The sequence below is a fragment of the Petaurus breviceps genome, unplaced genomic scaffold (assembly GCF_028583685.1).
Source record: "Petaurus breviceps papuanus isolate PSGF00001 unplaced genomic scaffold, PetGlider_PUasm1.0 175, whole genome shotgun sequence".
Classification (NCBI taxonomy): Eukaryota; Metazoa; Chordata; class Mammalia; order Diprotodontia; family Petauridae; genus Petaurus; species Petaurus breviceps.
The window spans coordinates 44,042,349-44,064,976 of NW_027185764.1; the positions used below are offsets into that span (position 1 = coordinate 44,042,349).

The 22,628-nt window shown below is 35.7% G+C and overlaps 1 protein-coding gene across 4 annotated transcripts in view; it reads left to right on the plus strand.

Moving 5' to 3' along the window:
• POLR3G (RNA polymerase III subunit G) overlaps window positions 1-22,628 on the plus strand; it is a 527,072-nt gene that overhangs the window by 478,525 nt on the left and 25,919 nt on the right. For all 4 annotated transcript variants that reach the window (XM_069085085.1, XM_069085082.1, XM_069085083.1 and 1 more), the window contains 4 exons: window positions 4,014-4,143; window positions 6,504-6,633; window positions 16,867-16,932; window positions 19,013-19,063. In XM_069085085.1, the coding sequence (XP_068941186.1) occupies window positions 4,027-4,143; window positions 6,504-6,633; window positions 16,867-16,932; window positions 19,013-19,063 (364 nt within the window). In that variant the 5' untranslated portion in view covers window positions 4,014-4,026. The remainder of the gene's footprint in view (window positions 1-4,013; window positions 4,144-6,503; window positions 6,634-16,866; window positions 16,933-19,012; window positions 19,064-22,628) is intronic.

Here is a 22,628-nt window from a genome sequence, read left to right on the forward strand (position 1 = left end):
GGGTTGTGACTTTCCCAAGGTCACACGGCTAGTAAGTGTTAAGTGTCTGAGATCAAATTTGAACTCAGGTCCTCCTGATTGCAGGGCCTGTGCTCTATTCAGGGCACCATGTAGCTGCCCCCCTGTTTTTTTTTTAATTTTAGTATTTATATCTCTAGAGTCTAAAAAAAATTGTGCTTAATATTTTAAAAGTTAGATGAATTATTATTATTACTAAAATAATGTTAAATTATTTTCTAACTTTAACAGACATCATGTGAAATATCCAGTTTAATATTTATTTCTTCATGTAGTTCATATGAACAGAAAAGAAAACTCCACATAATTCAGTGTTGAACATAAACCAATGATTTCAGGATAGAAGGATGTTGAATTTGGTACCGTGGGAGTTTTGAAATTCTGAAGAAGTATATAAAGTGGTCATTCAATCAATGAAACTTTAAAACTGAAGGGCCTTGATACTATTCCTGTTCAGTAAGACGTTAAAGCAAAAGCAGTAATTAGAGGAAAATGCATATCTAAATGATTACATCAATAAAATAGAGAGCAGACCAATTGAATTGGGTGTGCAATTAAAAATTTTTAAAAAAAGACAAACTAAAAATCCCCAATTAAACACTAAATTAGACATCCTAAAAATTAAATTAATAAAATTGAGTGTAAGGAAACAATTGAATTAATAAAACCAGGAGTAGTTTTTATGAAAAAATAGATGAACCATTTTTTAAAAGAGAAAATGAAATCATTGGTATTAAAAAATGAGAAGGGTGAATATACACTAACATATGAAATCAAAGCAATTATAAGGAGTTATTTTGCCCAGTTATATGCCAATAAACTCAGCAATCTAAGTGAAATAGAAGAGTATATAAAGAAATATAAACTGTCTAGATTTAGCAGAAGAGAAATAGAGTATCTAAATAGACCTGTTTTAGATAAAGAAATTGAACAGGCTGTAAGTGAACCTCCTAAGAAAAAAGGACCAGGACCAGATAGATACACAAATGATTTCTACCAAACATTTAGGGAACAACTACTTCCAGCATTAAATTAATTGTCTGGAATAATAGGCAAAGAGAAACACATATGATATTGACCAGAAAGAGTGAAAAACAAAGAAGGAAAAGTATAGACCAATTTCATTAATGAATGTGGATGTAAAAATCCTAAATAAAATTCTAGATAGGACATTATAACAGATTGTACATTACGACCAGGGATGGTTCAACATAAGGAAAACTATTCATTGTATCAATAATAAAAGTAACAAAAATCATATGATTGTATCAATAGCTGCAGAAAAAAGATTTTTGACAAATTACAACACTCATGTCTATTAAAGACACTGAAAGTGTAGATATAAATGGATTTTTTTCTTAAATTGATAAGAAGCATTTGTATAAAACCATTAGCAAGTATTATTTGTAATAGGGATAACCTAGAAGGCTTCCCATTAAGAACTAGTATGAAACAAGGATGCCCACTGTGAACAATATTATTCAATATTCCATTGGAAATCCTAGCAATAGCAATAAGAGAAAATTAAATGGAAGGCATCAGAATGAGCAATGAGGCAATAAAACTCTCTTTTTGCAGATAATATGATGATATACTTGGAAAATCCCAAAGACTCAACTAAAAAGTTAGTTGAAACTACAATTTTAGCAAAGTAGCAGTATATAAAGTATACCCACATAAATCATCAGCATTCCTATGTATTACCAACAAACTCTGCAAGGAGAAGTAGTAAGAGATACCCCATTTAAATTAATTGTAGACAGTATAAAATATCTGGGAATGCTGTCCCAATTAAACTACCAAAAATATTAACAAAATTAATCTAGAAGAACAAAAGATCAAGAATACCAAAGGAACTAATGAAAAAAATGTTAAGGAAGGATGTTTAGCAGTACCAGGCAATAATTATCAAAACTATCTGGTACTGGCTAAGAAATAGAAAAGTAGATCAGTAGAACAGAGTAGACAGACAATTTACAGTAAATGAAATGACTATAGTAATACTGTGTTTGACAAGTGTAAAAACTGAAGTTTTGGGTATAATTATGTGATAAAAATTTTTGGGAAAGCTGGAAAGCAGTTTTGTAGAAATTATGCCTAGACCAATATCTTACACCATTTATTAAGATTAGGTCAAAGTGTATACAATACCTAGATATAAAAGGAGATATTACAAGAAAATTTGAAGAACATGGAGCATACTACTTATCAGACTTATGGATAGGTGAGCAATTAATTAATAAACAAGAGATAGAGAGTATTGGGAGATATAAAGTGAATAATTTTGATTACATTAAATTAAAAAGGTTTTGTATAAATAAAATGGATATAACTAAGGTCAGAAAGAAAGCAGAAAATTGGGGGGAAAATTTTGTAGACAATTTCTCAGATAAAGGTCTCATATCTCAAATATATAAAACCTTTTTAAAATCTGTAAGAATACAAGTCATTCCCAAATTGGTAAATGGTCAAAGGATATGAACAGGCAGGTTTTTGATAATGAAATCAAAACAGCTTTTGATCATATGAAAAATGCTCTAAATCATTATTGATTAGAGAAATACAAATTAAAACAAACTTGAGATATTTTACATGTATTAGATTGGCTAAAATGATAGCAGGGGAAAGTGACAAATGTTGGAGAGGATGTGGAAAAACTGGGACACTAATTCACTCTTGGTGGAACTGTGAAGTTTTTCAACCATTTTGGAGAGCAATCTGGAATTATGCCCAAAGAGTTGATAAACAACCATTGACCCAGCAATACTACTATTAGGTCTGTTTCCCAATATGATTAGGGAGAAAGGAAAAGAACCTATATGTTCTAAAATATTCATAGCAGTTCTCTTTGGGGTGGCAAAGAACCAGAAATTGTGGAGATGCCCATTGATTGAGGAATGGCTGAACAAGTTGTAGCATATGATTGTGATGGAATAGTACTCTGATAAGAAATGATGAGCTGGATGATCTTAGAAAAACATGGATAGACTTGCATGAAATAATGAAGAGCAAAATGAACAGAACCAAGAGAACACTGTATACAGTAAAAGGAGTATTGTTTTAAGAACAACTTGAAACAGGGGTAGCCAGGTGGCTCAGTGAGTAACAGCACAGGCTCCAGTGTCAGGATGACCTGGGGATCGAATCCTGGCTCAGACACTTAGCACCACACCCAGAAATGACTGGCAGTTTAACCTTGAGCAAGTTACTTAACCCCAGTTGCTTTAAAAAAAAAAAAAAAGAACAACTTGAAGCAACTAAGGTATTTTGGCTATTATAAATACCCAAATTAACTACAAAAGACTTATGAAGGAAAATGCTCTCTGTATCCTGAGAAATGATAAGTAGAAGTATATATAGTATGGTTTTTAATATATATATATATATATATATATATATGTATACACACACACACATACACATATTTGTGTCTAATGGTAGCCATCTCTAGGGTGGGGGAAGGAAGAAAAATTTACTCGATAACTTTATTGTATTTAAAAAGAAAAGCAAGTTGTGCTTAAGAGATTTGCAATTTAATATACTCTCCTATACTTACAGTCCCAGAACTCTACAAGGGAGGGAAGTAAATTTTCTTCACTCTTCTCCAGGGTAAAGTTAAGTCATCATAATTATTAGGCATTTAACTTCTTTTGTTTTTTTCATTTACAGGGTTGTAGTAATTATGTATGTTGTTTTCCTGGTTAGGAGACCTGATTTCATATCTATTCGCCTATATCTCTTTCCCTCCCCAAAGCATGCAAACAACTTTAGGGCTGTAATGTTTTTTTTTTTTTTGGTAACCTTTAATGTCTAACTCAATGCCTTGAACATGGTAGGTGTTTCAATAAATCTTTTTCGAAGAGATAGTCCTTGACTGGAGTGACAAGTTTATAATTGAATAAGGGGAATATGAATCTTTTTCAAATTATAAGGTGTCATTTTATTTTTTATTCCTAACATACTGTTCTTTGGGATTTGGCTATCTGTTTTTATAGTGTGAGAGTTCTAATGGCTGGAAACAAAGGAAGAGGACGTGCTTCTTTTACCTTTAACATTGAGGCTATTGGTTTTTCTAGAGGTGAAAAGTTACCTGATGTCGTATTAAAACCTCCACCACTGTATCCTGTAAGTATCCCAGCATGCCATTCTGCTGTTCTGGATCAGGTTCAGGCCATCTTAAGGTTCAATATTCATAGAGAAATTATTAATATTGATTTTTCCCGTTCTCTTTACTCGGGGGTTCTTTACCCTCGGCCCTCCTGGCACTCTGGTGAATCTTCTGGGCCCCTTCTTAGAATCATGTTTTTCAATATATAAATAAAATACATAGGGTTACACCCAATGTAATCACTCATATTGAAATGGATACATCAATTTTTTTTAAGTTCATGGACCTCCGAGTTAAAAACCAGTGTAATAGGGGTGAGAAGGTGGCATAGTGAATAGAGCTCCAGCCCTGGAGTCAGGAAGATCTGAGTTCAAATCCAGCCTCAGACACTTAACACTTACTAGCCTGTGACCTTGGACAAGTCACTTAACCCCAATTGCCCAGTCTTCCCCCCCTCCAAAAAGAAAAAAAAGGGCCAATGTAATAATGGAAGAGATTCCAGTTTAAACCTTCTTACTTTTGTTGAATTAGTTTATTTGTTCTCTCTCAGACGATTTCAGTTTCTAGACAGCTGTCTTTTGTTCTAGAAATATGATTTCATTAGCCGAGGAATTACTAGTGTAGAAACAACCTCCACCAGTGTAGATGAGATACTTGTCTATAATTTATGGTCTTGAGAGTTACCTGGGACTCTAGGAATTTAGTTGACTTGTCTGTGGTAACCAAGGTAGAAAGTGGCAGAGGACAAAGCCAGGTCTTCCTGACTACAGGGCCTACTCCTCCATCCACTATGCCACATTGCCATTCTTAAAATGCATTATTTTTAAATATGTGGGGGAAATTAGATAGAGGATTTAATTAAGGGTTCAAGTAATTCCAAAATATGTCATAAGGATTGTATCCTTCACCGCTTCTACATCTCTTTGCTAATACAATGTATCTCCAAATCATATCAGTTTTATAGTCCTGCTTGTTAAGTTATATTCAGATTGTTATATATGACAACCATAGTTTTGGGGCTTTTTGGGGGGCAGGGGAGCTATACTTTTACTTACATACTCTATCTTGTATGCATACAATTTTATTTTTGTTCCTAAATATACTAGTTGAACTAGTTATCTAATTTATTCAAGATACTTTTGAGACATTTTTCTTTTACAAGTTAGCATGGTCTCACAAATTGGGGATTATAATTGTCCAGCTTACATAAAAGAGACTGAGGCAGAGCTCTGAGCCAATGGGACTTTATTAAAGGGTCCATGGTCCCCTCTGATGAAGGGGACCTCAGATCTTCTTCATGATCTGAGATGCCACCTTCTTGGAGGGCCTTATTTTTATAAGGCCTGGTACCAGACTTCATAACTGAACATTCTAGAGAGGCTGTACAAAATACAGGATCCCTTTGAGTGACATATCTTACTTTGCAGGCCTAAAAATGATGCATCAGCTTGAAATGATCTGTTAGTGGCAGTCTCAGGTTGGGTGAAATATGGGCATCATCAGTGATTAAGTGGTCATAAGAAGGCCCCCTGGGCATATTGGACAAGAGTTAATGGTCTGAAGGTATAAAAATAAATTATTGGACTTTCCATGTAATTGAGTCACCTCTGCCATGCTGTGCTTGGTCACCATAACAAGGAAAAACAAAGGTATAGGGCCTCTAGTTGACTTCCTGTGATTAAGCAAGTGAACTTACAAATCTGCAGCTCACAGCTCTGTGGTCTAATATAGAGCTTCTAATCACTACCCCTGTGGAATTATAGCAAACTGGTTAATAATGCTTGGAATAGAGCAGGGGTCCAGATAAGTTTTTTTTTTCCTTTTTTTTGAGGGGAAGTAGCAAGGCATTTGGGGTTAAGTGACTTGCCCAAGGTCACACTGCTAGTTGTGTCAAGTGTCTGAGGTTGGATTTGAACTCAGGTCCTCCTGATTCCGGGTCCAGTGCTCTATTCACTGCTCTACCTAACTTTCCCCCAAATAAATTATTTCTCCCATCAATTTAATGAACATGCCCAAAACTGAATAATAGCTAACATTTATATGGTGATTTATGTTTTGCACAGGATCTTATGTTATCTTATTTGATCCTCATAACAATCCCGGAAGATAGTTGCTATTATTATTCCCATTTTACAGATGAGGAAACTGAAGCACACAGAGATTAAATGACTTGCCCAGGGTCACACAAGTAGTAAATATCTGCGACTGGATTTGAAATCAGGTCTTCCTGGCTCTAGACCCAGAGCTCTTGTCCAATGTGCAGTGCACTTAGTTGCCCCTGTTGAAATGAAAAGGAAACTTAATAGAATAAAGAATGACAATATATGTATGTTCTTTTTAAAAAATACTTTTTCTTCCTCCCTCTTTAATTACATAGGACACAGATTATAAACCAGTGCCTCTCAAAGCAGGAGAAGCAGAAGAATATATGTTAGCCTTAAAACAGGAGTTTAGAGCAACCATGAAAAGAATGCCTTATTTTATGGACACAGAGGAAGAAAAACAAGGTATGTGTGTGAATATGTGATGATGTTTTGTGTTTAATGATATAACAGTACTAAAGTACAAAGACAACGTTCAATTAATGCATATTGGATAGAATTTAAATGTCAGATATACAGAAATAGCACATTTTCTTCTATATCTCCTGAGAAGATTGGCTGGTTTTTAAACCTTACTTTTCCCTTGCTCGGATTTACCTGGATAGGTTGTGGTTAAACTTTTCATAGACTTTTTTCATAAACTTTTCACTGGATTAGATTTTTAACACTACCCGTGATTGCTCTGTTGCTTCAGTAAGATGAAATATTTGATAAATGTAGCTTACAGTCATGGCATGTTGGAACATAAAGAATTTTAGAAATCATCTCATTTTCCAGATGAGGAAGCTGAGACCCAGAGAGGCTTGACTAAGCCAGGGTAAATGATATGATGAGTAAATATTTGTTGAATTGGATAGCTTACTTATAACAAATCAGGATTATCTTTATTTATGAAAAACATTGTCAACATCAGTTAATACTCTTTACATGTATATTCATAGGACTATTAGCTTGATAGTAATTTCTTTGGGTATAAAGACTGTTTTTGTAGTTTCCGTTACTTGCATTTAAAACATAGTCATACATAACTGCTGCCTTAATGCATTTTAATTGATTTAATAATCCTTTTATGTCAAAAAATCCTCAGAATGTTAAAAAAAAAAAGCAGTTACATAGGAACCCTGAGCCACTGCAGAAAAGCCATCAGAGATATTTTCTCATACCATTGTCTAATGTTGGTCTATTGCCTAGAATAGAGGCTAACAGTTATATGCAAGGTCACCAATACATGTGATATAGCTTTAAAAAGTCCTAACACTGGAGATAATAATCCATACCTGTATGTTTAAATTCTAAAATTCTAGTTTATTTTAAAATGAATGATCATTTTATAGAAAACAAAATTAAGCATCTTGTTTATTGATCTTCTTAGTAGTTAACTTTGTGATCAAGGGACCCTGCAAAATACTAATTGATCTCCAGATCTACAGTATAATAGATCCTAACTCCAGGAAAAGCAAAACCTTTGCAGAATCATAGAATTTGGTAGTTAGTTCAACCCACACAAAAAAGGTATTCCCGCCACCTGACTAGTGGTCATCTGACCTTTTCTTAAAGGCTCACCACCTCTTGAGACTATTCATGCCACTCCTGTTCAATCCTAGTTATTAAGATATTTTCCGGTGTCAAGTCTGAATGTGCCTTTTTTTCATTGTTCCTTGTTCTTTGCTCTGGCAATGAATAGAGCAAATTAAATCCTTCCTCCACATATGTGGTGGTTTTTCAGATGCTTGAAGGTAGCTATCATATTCCCCCAGTCTTCTCCAAGTTATACATGCCAATTCCTTCAACTGGTTTTCATGTGACATGGATTCAAGGCCCTTCACCGTCCCAGCTGCTCTTGTCTTGAAACTCTCCTGTTTATCAGTATCCTCCAGCCATGGCATGCAGAATTGGGTTCACTGTAGGTAAGGTCTCATGTGAGTACATGAGCTCTATTATACAGAGTACAGTGGGATTATTATATGCCTATTCCTATATCCCTGTTCCTAGAGTTCTGTCCATCATTGGCATCTAGGATCACATTAACTTTTTGGTTGTACACCATGTTGCCAACTTGTATTAAAATTGTAGTCCACTTAAAACTCCAGATATTTTTCAGACAAAATCTACAGACAAACTATACCTTCCTCTCTTATACTTGTGAAGCTGATATTTCTTTTTATATGTGCAGGTAAAGACTTTACATTTATTCCTGTTGAATTTCATCTTACTAGATTTAGCTATGTTTTGACCTGTCAAGATTCTTTTGGATCCCAAACTCTATCATTCATTGTGTTCATTATCTTTACAAACTTTGTGTCTTGCCAGTTTGATGACCTTTATCCAAGTCATTTATAAAAATATTAACTAGCATAGTGTTCCTCTGGAGGAATTCACTGGAGATTTCTTGCCACATTGACAATGAGTTAAAAAATTCTTCTTTAAGTCTGATCAATTAACCCATTCTGAATATAGCTAATCACATGGTTATTCTACTTCCTCCACTAAAATATTAAGAGATACTTTATTAAAAATATAGGCACTAGGGGTGGCCAGGTGGCTCAGCAAGTAAGAGCACCGGCTCCAGTGTCAGGATGACCTGGGGTTCAAATCCGGGCTCAGATACTTAGCACCACACCCAGAAATAGCTGGCCATGTAACCTTGAGCAAGTTACTTAACCCTGATTGCTTAAAAAAAAAAAAAGATAGGCACTGGACCTGTGACTCCACTGGTGTTAGGAATTCCCAGGTGATAAGACTCCCTTTACTATATAGGTTGGTGGCACCTTTTCTGCATCTTACAATATAAGAGACAGTTTTGCCAAGGGCACTGAGAGATGCAGTGACTTGTCAGGGGTCACAAGATCAGTATGTTGGAATCAGGACTTAAACAGAGATCTGTTTGGCTCCAAGGCCAGCTCCCTACCTCCTAGGCCATGCTGCCTCTACTTTATCAAAAGCTTGGCAAAAATTAAGGTAAAATATATCCTCAGCCTTCCCTTCATTGACTAGTTCGTTGATTTGATCTCGATGAAACCATGTTGGTTCTTTGTCATCACTACTTTCCTTTTTTAGATTTTGGACACTATCTTTTCAATGACTTTTCTCAGGATCCAAAGTCAAGCTCAGGGCTTATAGTTTGTAGACTCTTCCTGTTTTTGAAGTCCGGGTGATTTTCCCTTTCCCAATAATGTGGTACCTCTCCTGTTTTCCTTAGTCTTGGAAATTTCATCAGTTACATCAGTTGGTTCTTTCATTACTTGAGTTCATCTGGGTCATATGACTTGAATTCATCAAAGGCATCATAAGTGCTCTCTTACTCCTTATTAATTTTGTGTTTCCGTTCCTTGTTATTGTATTCTGTGATTTCCACTGTCAAGGTCATTCTTCTTGACAGAGAAAAAAAGCAAAGTAACAATTGAGTAGCTCTGCTTTTGTAATCCCATCCTTCCCAAACAAAGTTTGTACTCTTTTATCCTTTTTTACCTCCACTATAGCTATTCTAAATACCATTTTTTAAAAATTGCCAGCTTCAGCACATTTTGAGCTTTATAATTTCCGACCCCATTCCACACTTTTACATTTATCTTCTGTTATGTACCCTTGCTTCCATCTTCTGTATAGTTCTTTTAAAATCTAAGTTGGTTTGGTGAATTCCCTGTGTATTCACAGTGATCTTGAGAAAACACTCATTTCCTTCTGATTTTTGGATTGTTTCCCTTTGGGTCTTGAGTATCTCATTCTCCTGGGATGAATTCTTCTCTTGTGACATTTTAATCCACAGGTTCCTACCTCTTTCCTTTGAAGCTTTGAAATTACTTTTCCCACATCTAGAGTGCATGTCAAAGTTATCAGATACAATGCTTTTGGCAGAGAGGGAGCTTTAGGAAAGGTCTGGATAATTAAAATCTCCCATTACTACTGTATCATTACTTTGTGCCAGGCTTGAGATCTGGTTACCAAACTCATCTGTTTCAGCTCTCTCCTAGTGGTCTATAGCATGTTGTTGTTGTTGACTCATTCCAGTCATGACCAATTTTCCGTTATCCTATTTGGGTGGGGTTTTCTTGGCAAAGAAGGTAGTTTACCATTTCCTTCTCCAGCTCATTTTACAGATGAGGAAACTGAGGTAAACAGGGTTAAGTGATTTGCCCGAGTTGACATAGCTAGTAAGTGCCTGAGGCCAGATTTTAACTAAGGTCTTTTAGACTCTAGGCATGGCACTCTATCCACTGTGCCACCTGGCTGCCCAAACTATAGCATACTTAAGTGATAAAAAATATTTTTCTTCCCTTGACCTTCACTGAAATAATTTCCATCATACTTCTTCCATATCGTTCCTGGATTTCCTCATATAAGCATATTTTCTTAATATGCAATGCTACCTCTACATATTTATCTTATCTTTTTCTTTTGAATAGTTTTGACTATGTCCATAGAGAGCCTATGGTCCTTGTCATAAGTTTGAGGTTTTTTTTAAATCACGAGTTCTTTCGAGTGAGTTTTTGGAGTTGTCTTAGATCCTTGCATTGCTAAGAAAAGCTAAGTCTGTCAAAGTTAGTCATTGAACAGTGTTGCTATTACTTTATACAATGTTCTCCTGGTTCTGCTCACTTCACTCAATATCAGTTCATATAAGTCTTTCCAGGTTTTTCTAAAGTCCATCTGCTCCTCATTTCTTATTCCACAATAGTATTCCATTACATTCCTATACCACAACTTGTTCAACCATTCCCCAATTGATGAGCGTCCCCTCAATTTCCAATTTTTGGCCACCACAAAAAGATCTGTTGTAAATATTTTTGTACACGTGGGTCCTTTTCACATATGTATGATCTCTTTTGTATACAGACCTAGAATTGGCATTGCTGGGTTAAATAGGGTATGCACAGTTTTATAGCCCTTTGGACATGCTTCCAAATTGCTCTCCAGAATGGCTGGATCAGTTCCCAACTCCACCAACAATGTATTATTGTTCCAATTTTCCTACATCTTCTCCAACATTTATTGTTTTCCTGTTTTGTCTTGTTAGCTAATCATTACTTCTTCAGGATAAGCTGATCACCTGAAATCTCATCATTGTGTAGGTTGACTCAGTTTTTGATATTCAACACTTTCTCGATTCCCTCAGTTGCCCCTTCCCTCTGATTGAGAGACGGAAGTGTAGAACAATAAATTAGTTCAAAAGCATTTTCCATCAGCAGCTCTGCTTGTTTTTGGCTCCAGAAAACATGTCCTTGTGCTGGGTACCACCTGGCAGATCCTCCTTTTTTGATTTGACTTCCTCCATTAGATTTTAATCTTCTTGAGAACAGAGACTCTGTACTTAATAAGTTTTTATTGAGATGAACTGAATTTGCAAGGACATCTAGAACATTCTTACTAGCTTTTGTTAGATATAGATATATTGGGTCCAAAGCTAGGAATCTGTTATCTCTGAATTTTAAGCTATAGTTTAGAATTCCAAATTCCAGTCTCAGCTACTACTTTCTTAGCCAGTTATTCACTTTCCAAATTAGTTTCGCTCTTTTGTATCCCTTTACTTCAAAGGGCAATGGTGATGAAAATATATCTGGCATTCCTGTGTTCTTCAGTTTTTGGGACCTTTTCCCCCTTTACCAAGACTTTATAATTGTTGGCAGGACTTTTTAGGTTCCTTCTGGCAATGTCATTTGTGCCATTGTGAATCACCAGTAGTGGGTAGTTGTCATCCTTTGTGATAAATCTGATCATTCTCTGTAATTACTTGGATACATGCCCTGGGAAGGCAACCAACCTCACTCTTATTGTTATTGCTTCCGTGTCCTTGAGCAGGGAATCACCAATGACTATTGTTGTTCTCTTCTTCCTCTGGCCCTTACTAGATACTTTACCTGATAGCTTCTTTGGTTCTACTGTATCATTATTTGAAGGACAAGCAACTTCTTTCTTCTCAGACCATCCCCTCTTCAGAAGAATTCCAAATCTTTTTTTTTTTTTTTTTGCCTTTTGGAGGGCAATTGGGGTTAAGTAACTTGCCTAAGGTTACATGGCTAGTATTTTTGTGTGGGTGTTAAGTGTCTGAGGCTGGAACTGAACTCAGGTCCTCCCAACTCTGGGGCTGGAGCTTTACTCACTGCGCCACCTAGCCGCCCCCCAAATCTTTTTTAAGCTCTAATTTTTAGATAGTGGTCTTCTTCCCATTCCCTTCTCTTTAGAGAGTACTTCAACTCTGCAGTATTCTGACAATAATCAAATCTCTTCCTCTACCTTGGATGCCTCTTTTTTCCCCATTGAATTTGTCTAGAAAACTTCATCCTCCATAACAATCTGAATTATGGTGAAACATTCTTCAAATACATTTAACCTTCTCCAGGAAGGAAGATTAGCCTACATTTAGAACACAGAGGACAGTCAGTCTACTGTGACAAAAATGTATAAACTCTCTTGATATAAGTCATTGTAAAGTTTTCTCTGCTTTCCATAATGGTTGAGAGTTTCATCTTTAAAAAAAAAAAAACATACAACTATTTGTGGATGTTGATAGCACAATTCTAAGTGCCTGGTTAAAACTTTTACAGCCAATGGTCACCTCTTGACAGGCCTATTCAACTTCCTTTCCTTAGTTTTACCAACTCCACATTTGCATTTCCTTCCTGTTTAGTCTCATATTTACCCCCAAGCTGTTTCAATTTGTTCAATTCACCAATTTATTTTATCAGTCTTGCTTTAGCTTCTTTTTTTTTTGAAGGGGGGAAGGTGAGGCAATTGGGGTTAAGTGACTTGCCCAAGGTCACACAGGTAGTCAAGTATCTGAGACTGGATTTGAACATAGGTCCTCCTGACTCCAGGGCTGGTGCTCTATTTACTGTGCCACCTAGCTATCCCCTGCTTTACTTTCAATAAACTTTTATTACCTGTTTTGGGCAACTACTGCCTTCTTCTTCTTGTGTTTTCTTCAGGTTAAAATGCCTAATCCTACTTGGGTCTCCGTCATTTTATGTCTTCCTTAATTATGATAGGGTCTGAAGATCGTGGATATAGCATTGGAAAGGATACTAGAGAGCATCTAATACTATGCCTTCATTTCACAGATATGGAGGTGGAGGGCCAGTTCTCTTTGCATCCCAGAAATAGGATCTGGAGCAGTAAATGAACCTGAAGGTGGTGGTTCTTTAAAATTTTCTGAGTTTCTCCCAAATTTCAGCAAATTTCTCCATAAATTCAACTATGACTTACTTTACTAACATGGTCTTCTCCAGAATACCTCCATGATTTCCTTCCCTATCTTATCTTCAAAAAAAAAAACCAAAAACCTTTTTTTTTTAATAAAAAGAGAACGTTTCCATATACTCGGCAGTGTGAAAAAGGATTATGTATAAGCCACGAATCTCAATTTCATACTGCTTTATAAAACTTATATGGTAGGGGCGGCTAGGTGGTGCAGTGAACAGAGCATCGGTGCTGGAGTCTCTCTTGCTATTTCGGGTCTTAGAACCTTGTATTCTACACGTGTCATTTTTCTTCTACCAGACCATCTCCCACAGAAATGAAAAATAGTCTCAAAAATAGAGACATCTATGAGTTTTGGTGAACTGCAGCCCACTGGACCCAGAAAAGAGTAAATGAGGGACATAATTGTCCCCCTCTCAATTTCCTAAACCTCTTGTTACTGAAATAGGTAGAAACACGTCTTGTGTAGTCCTTCAACTTGCCTCATCTACATGGAAGGGAGGCCATCCCTCTTCCTTCCACTTTAACTTCTGTCCTCTCCATTCCTACCTTATCCTCCTTTTCATCTACCCTGACTTCCTATTCCAAGTCTCTCCCACTGTATCTATCTTCATTTCTCTCTTCTTTAGTAACTACTTGAGATTTGTTTTTACCACTGGCTGTGGACATTAAGTGCCAGGCTTTGATTAATTATAAGTTCTATCTACATTTATTATTTTAAAATGGAGTCTTTATGGGTGTGGACATAATTCTTCAGGTACATCAATGATCATTCCTTACTAGGAAAAACTGAAGGATCCTTATCTTAAGTAATTATCACTTCAACATTGATGCAATTTTTTTATTCTAAACCTTTATACAAAAAATTCGGAAAAAGGTCATTCTTGTTAGTTTATAACTTTTTTTTCCCTTTTATAGTTAGCACATCTTGTGAGAACCTCTGATTGCTTTTGCAGTAAAACATCTCTGAAGTTTTTATAACTTGTAGGTTGAAATTTGAATGGTTACAGTATAATTATTTATATCTATTTCTGCAAGAATTTTGTTTCTACCCATTTGGTAAATGTATTTCTTTTGGGTATGTCCGTGAAACTTATTTGAGAGCCATGTCTTCTCTATCTGGTTTTAAGCTTCTCCATGGTTAGGAAGTCTGTCTTATACTTCTGTCTCTCACAGTGCCTAGAACTGACAAAGCCTTGCTTTGAAGTAGGCATTCAGTGAATATTTGAATGTCTGGACTGTAACTTGCATTTAAGGCCATAGAAACAAACTCTTTGGTTTCCACAGACCTTCAATTGACCATCATTTGTGGTTATTGACTGTGATGAGCACTTTATTCTTCCAGCACTAATTAAAGGGGAGCTATGAGTGTCTTCATAAATACCTAAAGGCTTCTGTTGAACAACTAGTTTAGTCATAGTGTATTGATCTTAGTTTTTTCTTTCATTGTAGCAGTTAGACAAATCAATAACATCTTGTATTTTCAAACAAACATACCATCATTAAAACATGATGATGAAGGCACATAGAAATATCCTATTCCATTAGTATTAAAAATGCATTTGTTTTTCTCTTTCTTCCGTCAGAAAGGCTTAGAAAAGCCAAAGAATGAAAGAGAAAGTAATACATCTTAATGTTATATGCACTTTATAATTATGAGAAACATTATAGCCAGCATGTTTAATTTTTTAAAACATAGCTGCTTGAAGTTCATTATCATGGCTTAATTCCTAATAAATATTTGCATTTCAAAACAAAACACAACACAGCCAATGATCCACTTAACTTTTTGCATTTATCTCATGTATTCATCTAATTGTGAGTATGACATTAAAACATAAGTATAAAATGATTCTGTGAGGAGAACTACAGAGATCCACGAGGTGTGATCTGGACTTCAGGAAGCTTAGAATTAAATACAGGATATACCACATTGTCTTTGGTATTATAGGTTAAGCATATGTTAAACGTTTGAGAGAGGTACAAGTTGCTATGGGAGTTCAGAGGAGGGAGAAGATATGTCTGGAGGGATCAAGCATCTCTTCAAGAAGCAGGTCACATTTGAGCTGAATCTTAAAGCATGTATATCAGTTTTTTTGTTTGTTTTTTAATTCAAGCAAGAATAAGTCTCTATATTTTATTAACTCAAAGGTAAAATTACTGGGTCCATATCCCCAAAAAAATGAAAGCAGGAAACCCAAGTTTGCTTTTAGATATCAAACTCCTTGAAAGTTGGGGCATAGTTTTATTCATCTTTGTATCTCTAACACCTGGTTTATGTTCTTTACCTTTTAGGTACCTAGTAAGTATGTATTGAATGGAAATACAATATAATAGTAACCTATATTGATAAAAAAAAGAAAGCAGGAAAGGACCCATATGTACATACATTCTCATGGAAAATAACTGAACAAATTATGGTATATAAATGTAATGGAAAATTATTGTGCTATTCAAAAAATTGTGAAAAAGACAATATCAAAGAATCCCTAGAAAGACTTATATGAATTAATACAATGAAATGAGCAGAACCAGGAAGAAAATTTATACAATAACACTAAAAACAAATGACATTGAAAAGCTTAAGAATTCTGATCCAATGGAACTGCTAATCATGATTCCAGAGAACTGATGAAGTATGCTTTCCACTTCTTGACAGAGATAGGGTGCAGAATTACTGAGGGTGTGGAATGAGACATTTTTTGGACGCTGTAGATGTGGGAAATTATCTTGCTTGACTGTCTATTTGTTAAAAGAGTTTTGCTTTTTTTTTTCTTTTTCAATGTTGAGGGTAGGTAGAAGGAAGAGAAAATTCATTTTTGTTAATTGAAATAAGTTCATGGAAACATGAAAGCATAAAGTAGGTAAAAAGACTCCTGGATTTGGAAATCTAGATTTGTGAGTTCTATTCTTGGCTCCAACATTAATCAGTTCTTTGACCCTGAGCAGGTAATGTGTATTCTCTGGGCTTCAGTTTTACTGTGTCTAAAATGGGGCACCTCTGAAGTTTCTTTGAACTCTAAATTTTTTTAATTTTTAATGTCATTGTGGCAGAGCCAGGAATAAAAGCCATTGCTTCTATGTATATGCTTAGAAATATGTACTTAATACACTAGAAAAAAAATCTGTAAAATGAAAGGGAGTTTTCAGTGCTTAATTATTAGTTGGAATAAATCTGAACTGAAGTCAGGTTTGTGAAAGGAATTAATCCTTTTTTTTTTTTTTTGCTTTTTGGAGGGGAGCAAGGCAGGGCAATTGGGGTTAAGTGATTTGCCCAAGGGCACACAGCTAAGTAAGTGTTCGTGTCTGAGGCCAGATTTGAACTCAGTTCCTTCTGACTCAAGGACCAGTACTCTATTCACTGTACCACCTAGCTGCCCCTGAAATGAATTATTCTTATTAAATTGTTTTATGCTAATGGATTAATTTCTATCTTGTTTCTAGAAATTGAAAGATATAGTAAAAGATATCTGAAAAATTACAGAGAAGATGATTTGGAATGGGTACCAGGTAAATATAAGATGTGTAGTTAAAACTTATTTTAAGCATTTCTTGTCTCCTTTTACATAGAACAGATTTTCTATTTTTTGAGAACTATAGAAAAATAACATTAGCATGTCTCTGTTATCTTTGGGCCTTAAAGGTAAAAGCATTCCTCCCAAACTCAAAATTCTAAGTCTTCTCTTTTATAATCTGAGTTAATAATATGCTATTAGGGCTTCAGTAGTTCAATTAGAGAAATATTTATTATGTGCCTAATATGTGCAAAACCCTTTGCTAAACACTAGAGATGGGCCATGTCATGACCTGATATGTGAATATTCTAGGTCTGGAAGCTGGCATGAAAAGAGGATTTTTCATATTTTTTTTAAAACAGGGAAGAACTGGAAAACAGGGACAAACTTTAACCGCTAGTTACAGTTGTCAGCTAATGACATTTCTTTTTGTAGGGACTACCAGTCTCCAAAGCATTGTGTTTCCATGTTAATGGTGCTTTCCTATTTCATATACACTTTTTATATTTATTTATTTTTTTAAAGCAATTGGGGTTAAGTAACTTGCTCAAGGTTACACGGCCAGGTGTTTCTGCGTGGGTACTAAGTGTCTGAGCCCGGGATTCGATCTCCAGGTCGTCCCAACGCTTGAGCCGGTGCTCTTACTCACTGTGCTACCTGGCCACCCCTCATATACACTTTTAATCCTATTGTAAAATCAGTAATCGTTTTCCCCTCCTTCTGACCGAAAACTCTAGCTTTAAGATGTGTCTTTTTTCCATAATAGTCTTAACAGTTTATCTTTCTTTGTGTTAGCATATGTAATTTATTTTTGGTTGTTTGGATAGTTTTTCTCAAAGAACCTACTTCAATGGCTTCGTAATCACACGAACCACAAGTTTTACCTTTGATATAAAATTAAAGCTGAATGAAACTTTTAAAGATCATCTAGCCTAGGGGTTCTTAAGGTGTGTGTGTGTGTGTGTGTGTGTGTGTGTGTGTGTGTGTGTGTGTATGTATATGATGGACTCCCTCAGCAGTATGGTGAAGTGGATGGACCCTTTCTCAGAATAATGTTTTTAAATGTCTAAAAATAAAATACATAAAATTACAAAGGAAATACAGTTTTTCTAATCTTAAAAAAAAGGTGTTTTTTTTTCCCACAGACCCCAGGTTAGGAACCTTTAATCCAGTTCATTTCTCACATTTTACAAACAGATGTGGAAATTGAGACCAGAGGGGTTAAATGAATTAGTGGAAATGCCAGGGCCAAGACCCAGTTCTTTTCTCTCAAGTCAGGGCTGTTTTCTCTGTACTGCCCATCTCATGTTTTAATCAATATTTTCAGTGTTTTCATGCACCTGACCTTTCAAAAGGGGCTTAAGAGAGCTTTACCTCTTTTATGTATTATAATGTGCACATACTTGTCAGTCAGCACTTATTGTTGATGAGGATACAAGTTCCCATGGAAACAGTCCCAAATGTCTCTTTTTTTTTCTGCTTCATCTCTCACTGGTCCTAAACCATTATCTCTTCATACTTTAGCTTGATTTTCTGTGGAACATTTTTCCTATTAAAGTAAATATATTCAATGTAGAAACCATTAGCTAAGAAATGCCATGTGAAGTTGAGATTTAAATATTTTCTGCCACAAATTTAATGAGCTTTCTTTATGGGTTGGCAATGTTTTCAGATGGGTTGTTTTAACAATGCTTCATTTTCATGCTTGGTACCATGTCTACACAGTTAAAGGAGCGTGGAAAATGGCAGTAGTCATAAAGGTGACTGAAGGCAGAAATGGCCTTTTTGACTGAAATAGCTTGCTTTCCTCTCAACTATCTGGATTTTTTACTAGGATAATGCAGAGAACTATCAGTTCTTTACTGTTCTTCAGCAGCAGTGTGGTTATCCTGAGACTTAATGTTTTGAATTAATTTATAGTATAGTCTACAGTTATCTGAACAGATGCCTTGACCCTCTTGCATCTCTGTCACAGAAAATTTTGGTCTGGATTATACAGTGATCCCAGAGATTAGGTCTCCCCAGTCCAAATCACTGGTAATGTTCTTATATCTGTCTCTCTCTCCTTGCCCCAGATTGGAGAAGACTCCCAAGAGAGATGATGCCAAGGAAAAAGCTGACAAAAGGTAGGATATGACAAAAAGTTCAGTATACAGTAGTCTTTCAGGGATGGAAAGATTGTTAAATTACTACTTTACATGGGCTTTATTAAATTTTACATTTTCGCTTCAAAGCTTCAGTGCTCAATTTTTTTTTCAGATGTGGTAGGGTACATAATCTAGACCTGTGATTTTATTGGTGAAAACTTGGTAGGAACAACTCTATCAAAGCATTTCTTCAACCTGTAATCTGAAAGAGTTGCTTGAGGCATTGAGAGATTAAGTGACCTATCCAAGGTCACACAACCAGTCTGTGTAAGAAGCAGCACTTGAACCCAGGTTTTCCTGATTGATACATCAGTTTTCTATCCATTACCCCACACCTCCCTCTCTTGTGCAGATGGTAATTTATAAAACTTAGTGGCCTAAGGGTTCTTTAATTTTCTGGGGTTTCTTGATGTGTTAGCAATAGCTTTTCAATTTTATAAATGAGTCAGAAGTATTTCATTGAAATATTTATTTAAGTTTAGGAGATAATTAACTAGAACTTAAATATTATATGTAACAATACCTGATATTTATGTAGTGCTTCAAGATTTATAAAGCATTTTACATAAATGGCCTCACTTGATCTTTGATGACATTTGGTGCAGTGGTTGATGCAGGTTTTAGTCGCCATATTATGTAGGTAAGGAAACAAGGTTTAGAAAGGTGAGAAGACTTCCCCAGGGCCACACAGCCAGGAAGGGCTGGAGGAGGTGCATTTGTACAGAGGTTTTTCTGATTTCAGGCCAGTGTTCTTGCTGTTCCATCATAGTGCCACATTTTAAGAAGCCAGGACAGTTTGTTAGGTCTTGTATTTACAGTGAATCTCATTTTAGTGGGCAGCTAGGTGCCGTAGCACTAGGTCTGGCGTTAGGAAGAAGATCCGACTTTAGATCTTTCCTCAGATACTTACTGACTGTGTGACCTTGGGCAAGTCACTGAACCGTTTGCCTCAATTTCCTCATCTGTAAAAAATGAGCTCAAGAAGAAAATGGCAAGGGATGGCTAGGTGGGGCAGTGAATAGAGCACCGGCCCTGGAGTCAGGAGGACCTAAGTTCAAATCCGGCCTCAGAACACTTAATGCAAAACTAGCCATGTGACCTTGGGCAAGTCACTTGACCCCAATTGCCCTACCTTCCCCCTTGCAGAAAGCAAAAAAAGAAGAAGAACAAAATGGCAAACTACTCCATTACCTTTGCCAAGAAAACCCCAAATGGGGTCGTGAAGAGTTGGGTATGATCTGAAAAACAACTTGTTTTAGTAATAATAGGCTTCCATAGATTGAAAATTACTTTTTATTGTAGGCATGCGGAGAGCCTACATTATTGTGTACATCATCAAGGCCTTAGAATCTCTCACATAATAATACAGCTGCTGGAATAGTTTTACCTGGCCTTTTCAAGGTCTTTTCTGTCCTTTGCTTATGATTTGAAAGTATGGATTATTGTAAGGCATTCCTTTAACTTGGATAATTTATAAGGAAGAATAATTAGGAAATTATTTCATTTGATTATGGTTTTCCCTTCTGTTTTCTAGCCTTAAGTGGAATGCTTAGTTACTGTCTTTTTCAATAAAATAATAAACAGTAATGGATTTACATACTTAGTACTTTTATCTCCCTGCATAAGATATTGTTGATATATTTCATAAACATGATATTAATTACTTTATCAATATACAGCCTTTAAAAAAGCAATGTATATTGCTATTATCCGTGGAAAATTTCTTTCTTTTTGGGGGGGAGGGTGGATTTTTGGATGGGGGAAGGCAAGGTAATTGGGGTTAAGTGACTTGCCCAAGGTCACATAGCTAGTAAGTGTTAAGTGTCTGAGGCTGGATTTGAACTCAAGTCCTCCTGACTCCAGGGCAGGTGCTTTATTCACTGAGCCACCTAGCCACACCTGGAAAATTTCTTTTTTTTTTTTTTAAAGCAATTGGGGTTAAGTAACTTGCTCAAGGTTACATGGCCAGTTATTTCTGGGTGTGGTGCTGAGTATCTGAGCCCAGATTTGATCCAGGTCATCCTGACACTGGAGCCGGTGCTCTTACTCGCTGAGCCACCTGGCCACCCCTCCTGGAAAATTTCTTGAAGAAAAAACTCTTTAAAAAAAGTATAGTACTATTTTGTTTCGTAGTAGTCATGTATCAGGCTATTTAAATGGTCAGGATTTTTTTAATTATGGAAATTTCAAAGAACCATTTATTCTCAGAATTGGTGGAGTCATCTAATTCAACTCATAATTAAGTTTTGTTGGTATCTTTTTGTTTCACATCAAAGTTATTTTCAGCCTTTCTCCCCCCCCCTTTCCCTCCCTTCTCACAATGATTTGTCACAAAGACACAACTTTAGCAAATGTTCTGTACTTACAGTTCCTTTTCTAATTATCTGGTGGTGTGTGTGTGTGTGTGTTGTATTCTTTCTGCCTTTATTTGTCTTCCTGGCACTTGGTACATTATCTGACACATAGTAAGCATTTCATAAATGGTATTGACCAACTGACTGTTCTCCAAGACCAAGATTAATCATTACAATTACTTAAAGCTTGGCTTCCTGTTCATTTTCTTTTCATTTCTGTTACTGTTCTCATGATATATGCTTATGCATTAGTATATGTGAGTATTCCCATGCTTTTTTCTGAATTACTCCTAGTTGTTGCTTCTTATGGCTCGATAATATTCTGTTTTATTCTTATACTATAATTTTTTTTTATCTCTTTACTAATTGAGGGGCACAAACCACAGTCAACAAAAGCTGAATTAAATAAGAAGGCAATGTTAGAGAAAGACAACATGACAGAGGTTAATGGAAGACAATTTATTTTCTCTTTTTAAAAATTTATTGTTTATTTTTAGCATTTTGAAAATAATTTTGAGTTGCAAATTCTCTCCCTCCTACCCCTTCTGCACTCACTGAGAAGACAAGCAGTATGATCATGTGAGATCATGCAAAATATATTTCTATATTCACTATATCACAAAAAATCAAGAAAAATAAAGTGAGAAAATTATACCTCAGTTTGCACTTGAGTTCATTTCCCCGTAAAGATAGAATGAGATGAATGGATAATAAAACCTAACAACTTATTGAGTATGAGAAATACACTTAAGATATAGAATGAAATTCCAGGGCTGGAATTTGGAATTATGCTTCTGTGAATAAAATGTTTAGACCTTTCTTCACAGAGGTCCCATGGCCAGGTATCTAAAACCAAAATGAGGTCAAAAACAGAAAGAAGGGACCCATATACACCAGAGTACTTAAAGCAGTATTTTTTGTAGTAGCAAAGAATTTGAAACACAGAAGATGTCCATTGTCTGGGAAATAGCTAAACAAACTAATATGGAGTAATGTGATATTACTCTGCTATAAAAAATGAATATGAAGAATTCAGAGAATCATGTGAAGGCTCATTTGAACTGATGCAAAGTGAACTAAGTAGAATCAGGAAAACATTATGCTCAGTGACTATGATAATATGTGTGGAAAAATCAATCAATCAGTAATTATTTTCTTTCGGTATCTACAAAATGCCAAACACTGTGCAA